This window comes from Nematolebias whitei, chromosome 19 (assembly GCF_014905685.2).
Source record: "Nematolebias whitei isolate Nwh7 chromosome 19, NemWhi1, whole genome shotgun sequence".
In the NCBI taxonomy this organism is placed as follows: domain Eukaryota; kingdom Metazoa; phylum Chordata; class Actinopteri; order Cyprinodontiformes; family Rivulidae; genus Nematolebias; species Nematolebias whitei.
In genome coordinates this window covers 13,746,023-13,750,392 of record NC_056516.1, presented here as the reverse complement: position 1 = coordinate 13,750,392, position 4,370 = coordinate 13,746,023, and the positions used below count along the sequence as shown (strand labels likewise).

The following is a 4,370-nucleotide window of genomic DNA, read 5'->3' as shown; positions in this document are numbered from 1 at the left end:
TTGTATAGACGATTCCTCCCACTTTGTATAGACGATTCCTCCCACTTTGTATAGACGATTCCACTCAAATTGTGGAATAGTTTACCTGATTATTTAAAGAATGCTGAGACTGTTGAGACTTTTAACTCTTTTCCCAAGACTTGTTTGTTTTCCCTGGTATTTGATTAGGTAGAGTTTGATCACCAGTTAGAGCTGATTTTTCTTGTGTGTGGTATTTTGATGTTAACTTTCTTGTGTTTCCTTTGTGATACACAATGTATTTTGTTGTTTTTATTGTTTTCATTTTAATTTGACAACATTTTTAAAGCACTTGGTCAACTTTTGTTGTTTTTATTGCCTACATTAATAAATTGACGTTGACTATGTTCTACTGGAAACAAAATATGGGTTTATGAGATTTTACCTGGATTATTGAGCATAAATCAGGACATTGCAAATATGGCTTTCTTTTTTAAATTTTTTTTTTTTTTTGCATTTTTCGTAAATTCCTAAGTTTCTTTTATGAACTTGTTTTAAAATTCAGTATAAACAGGGACTCTTATGTTGTAAAGTCCAATGTTTAAAAAATGTCTCGAACTGTTTTATTTTTAGCTCGTTTTTTAGCATAAAACCTATTTTTGTTATTTAACTCACTCTCCTTCCATTGTACTCATTTTACTTGCATGCCATGGATTGTGTATTCACGTTTCTTTCCAACTTAATTAGTCTTTTTTAAATTAAAGTCAGTGAACAGTTTATTTTTAGGTAGAGTTTCCAGCCGAGCCTCCTGTGTTCTGCTGTAATGTTGGTGCTGGAGTGAGCTTTGGGTGCAGGGCGATTGATCAGCAGAAGTCATCACAAAACAACAGAAGTCTTCTGTTAAACTTTTAGGACTGCTAATCCTAAATAAACATCAGGACGCTGCGCTCACTGAGGATTATGTTTCTACTCGTCAGGTACTACCTGTGTTTACAGCTGAGGAAGGACATCCTACAGGGCCGCCTGCCTTGTTCCTTTGTCACCCTGGCTCTGCTGGGCTCCTACGCCCTGCAGTCCGAGCTGGGCGAGTATGACCCTGAGCTCCATGGACACGAATATGCCAAGGACATGAAAATGGCCCCCGGTCAGACCAAAGAGCTGGAGGACAAGATGATGGAGTTGCATCATACGTACAGGTCAGCCCCTGGGGGTGGGACGGGTTTCACAGTGTCAGCTAAAGGAAGGTAAAAGTACAACTTAGTTTGTGCTGCTTGTTTGAAAACAGCTCCAGACTTCATAGAGAGTGATTCTAATGAAGCATGCTGAAGGAAGTCATTTTAATTCTACCAACTGTGTCCTAAAAACACTGCAGTACCTTCAGTCATGCAACAGGATTTAACAACGTAATGGTACATTAGATAGTTTTTAAGACCAATTTCCTAAAAATACACATTTGTTTTCAGTTTTTCTTTTTCTTTGGGGGTGGGGGTGTCCCTACAGATCAATGAGTCCAGCCCAAGCTGACCTGATGTTCCTGGAGAATGCCAAAAAGCTCTCCATGTACGGAGTGGACCTCCACCATGCTAAGGTGAGCTGCAGAGACCAAACAACAGGTGTGCTGCAGGGAGGCTCAGCAGCAGCCTGACCTGGACCATCCAGGTGTGCTTCTGGTGATAAAACTCACCGTCCACGTGTCTTGACCCTAGGAGAGTTTCTTGTTTGTGTGCGGTCATTATGGGGACTGGAGACTCCTTGGTGCCTCTGATTGCTAATGAGGTGTCACACAAAACTATATTTCAATAATCTAACAAGGTCAGGTCCTCTGGACGGATTCTTCTTGTTGAAACGTTTCGTCTTTTATCCAGAAGACTTCTTCAGTCTGAGGAGCTGCAACAAACTCAATCTTATAAACAGCACCTTCTCATGGTGGATCAACCAGTTTGCTGGTGACATCCAAAACTAGCTGTTCACATGTTAAGAGACTAAATCAAACATTCTCATAAAAGTAGAATCAACATTAAAACCACAGAGCTTCTGTTTAAAATACGTTATCTGGTGGCGTTCTTACAAAGTGAGTTCACATGGGGGTCAAATGTCAGTTTGTCATCAAGAACAGTTCCCAGATTGTTGCACCACCTCATCAGCTTCACCGTTAATGACCACAGGAGCAAACTTTAAAATGTGGCGCTGTGGGAAACGGCTGCGGCAATCGTTTGTATATAAAATGAATAAAAGGGGCGAAAGAACTTAGCCCTGAGGAGAACCAGAAGAGGACAGAAGCACATCAGAGAGAAATAAGTAAATAAGTAGCACAAATGTTTTGGACACATTTAAAACTCAAATGACAGATTAAGAATGTGTTGGTCTCTGGTGATCCCTAACTTCTCTGGTGAGACTCCGATGTCCCAGCTTTTCACCAGCCTTGAACGCATCATCATTATTGTGAATCTGAAGCCACTTCTTCAGGCCCTGCTCATATATTTAATCAAACATCAGCATCGCCAGGAACACACAAAAACAAAACAAAAATCAAATAATAATATTTCAATTATTATTTTATTATTATTATTATTAGCCTTTGGGGTCTTTTTAATATCCCATTCACCTTCTACAGATTTGTCAACAACAAACTAACAAAGACTAAAATAAAAAAAAACAACTGTATTTACAAGAATAAAAACAAATAAGTAAATTAAAGACCAACATTTGTTAAATGAATGCCTATCACCTTCCAGAGTTTATCCTGAGATCATCTTATGATGAGAAAGGTCAGAGGATTAGCTGTGCAGCCAATAGCTACTCTCTGAGATATTTTGCTAACAGACATTGAACATTGATTCCAGTAAAGAGTATGGAGCGACTGTTTCTGTTTGTCGTGTCTGAATGAGCCGCAGCCTGAACACTAATATCATAGATGTGCGTGTAAATCCTGTGTTTTCAGCCTGATTGTCTGTTTGGCTTGGAAAGCAGGAAGACACGTGACTGTTTGTGTTTTACTCCAGAAATCAGGTCAGTGTGCTCACAGATGGTCATGGTGTTCATGTGCGAGTTTCAAGGAGCTTTTAGGAGGTGATACTGCCCCCCTGTGGATGTATGGAGCCACTACATGCACATACAGCTGCATTGCACTTTGTGTTGATTTATAGATCATGTTGGGCATTAATAAACACTTTTATGTGTTTATTTTTGTTGTTCCGGGGCGTCTCTCCCAGGATCTGGACGGTGTTGACATCATGCTCGGGGTCTGCTCCGGCGGTCTCATGGTTTATAAAGACAAACTGAGGATCAACCGTTTCCCTTGGCCCAAAGTCCTCAAGGTCTCGTACAAGCACAGCAGCTTCTTCATCAAAATCCGTCCATCTGAGGTAGACCTCCTCTGAAATCTTCGCCTCAGTCTCATCTCGAACACCATCCAAGCACATTTAATTTAAATAGATTTGTTAAAAATATATTTATTGTGTTTTTCTTTTGGTCTTGCAGACCGAGCAGTATGAGAGCGCTATTGGCTTCAAACTGCCCAATTACAAAGCAGCTAAGAAGCTGTGGAAGGTGTGTGTTGAACATCACACCTTTTTCAGGTAGGACACTGTCTTCTTCATGGTGATGAAGGAAGCATAACATTCTGCTCATGATTCTGGAGCCTCAGTCAGCTCCTCTGTCCTTCACGTGCAGGCTGACCTCCACTGAGATGGCCACCACTCCCAGGAAGTTCCTCGCTCTGGGCTCAAAGTTTCGTTACAGTGGACGGACCCAGGCCCAGACAAGACAGGCCAGCTCTCTGATCGACAGGCCGGCTCCTCTGTTCCAGCGCACGTCCAGCAAGAGGAACTCACGCAGTCTGGATGGAGGTACACACCAACGGCCCACAGCCAGCATGGCTCGGCGGGTCAAAAGACAAAACAAACCAAACTTTACACACGCCCCACAGTCCTTCTATTACCCAATGATGGGCTTCACAGAACACAGTGGTCCCTGGTAATGTTGATAACACAGGATGTGGAGGGGTGAGACAGGTCCTTGATAATGGTAATACCAAAGAGAAGTAGTGGAGGGGTGAGACTGGTCCTTGATAATGGCATTAACAAAGAGGAGTAATGGAGGAGCGAGACAGGTCCTTGATAATGACAATAAAACAGTAGATGAAGGGAGTAAGACAGGTTCCTGGTGATTAGAATAACATGAGGAAGCAGTGAGATTCGTCCCTGATAATGACACTAACAAAGAGGAGTAGTGGAGGGGTGAGACTGCTCCCTGGTAATGGCAATAACACTGGAGGTAGAGGGGGGTGAGACAGGTCCTTGATAACGGCAACAACAAAGAGGAGTAGTGGAGGGGTGAGACAGGTCTGTGGTAATGGCATTAATGCAGGAGGTTGATGTCAGTGAGACAGGTCTCTCATAATGACAACAACA

At 42.1% G+C, this 4,370-nt stretch overlaps 1 protein-coding gene across 3 annotated transcripts in view; it reads left to right on the top strand.

Annotated features, from left to right (window-relative positions):
* epb41a (erythrocyte membrane protein band 4.1a) overlaps positions 1-4,370 on the top strand; it is a 79,161-nt gene that overhangs the window by 27,380 nt on the left and 47,411 nt on the right. For all 3 annotated transcript variants that reach the window (XM_037693110.1, XM_037693109.1, XM_037693107.1), the window contains exons 7-11: positions 936-1,154; positions 1,459-1,546; positions 3,171-3,323; positions 3,439-3,536; positions 3,631-3,806. In XM_037693110.1, coding sequence (XP_037549038.1) covers positions 936-1,154; positions 1,459-1,546; positions 3,171-3,323; positions 3,439-3,536; positions 3,631-3,806 — 734 coding nt within the window. The remainder of the gene's footprint in view (positions 1-935; positions 1,155-1,458; positions 1,547-3,170; positions 3,324-3,438; positions 3,537-3,630; positions 3,807-4,370) is intronic.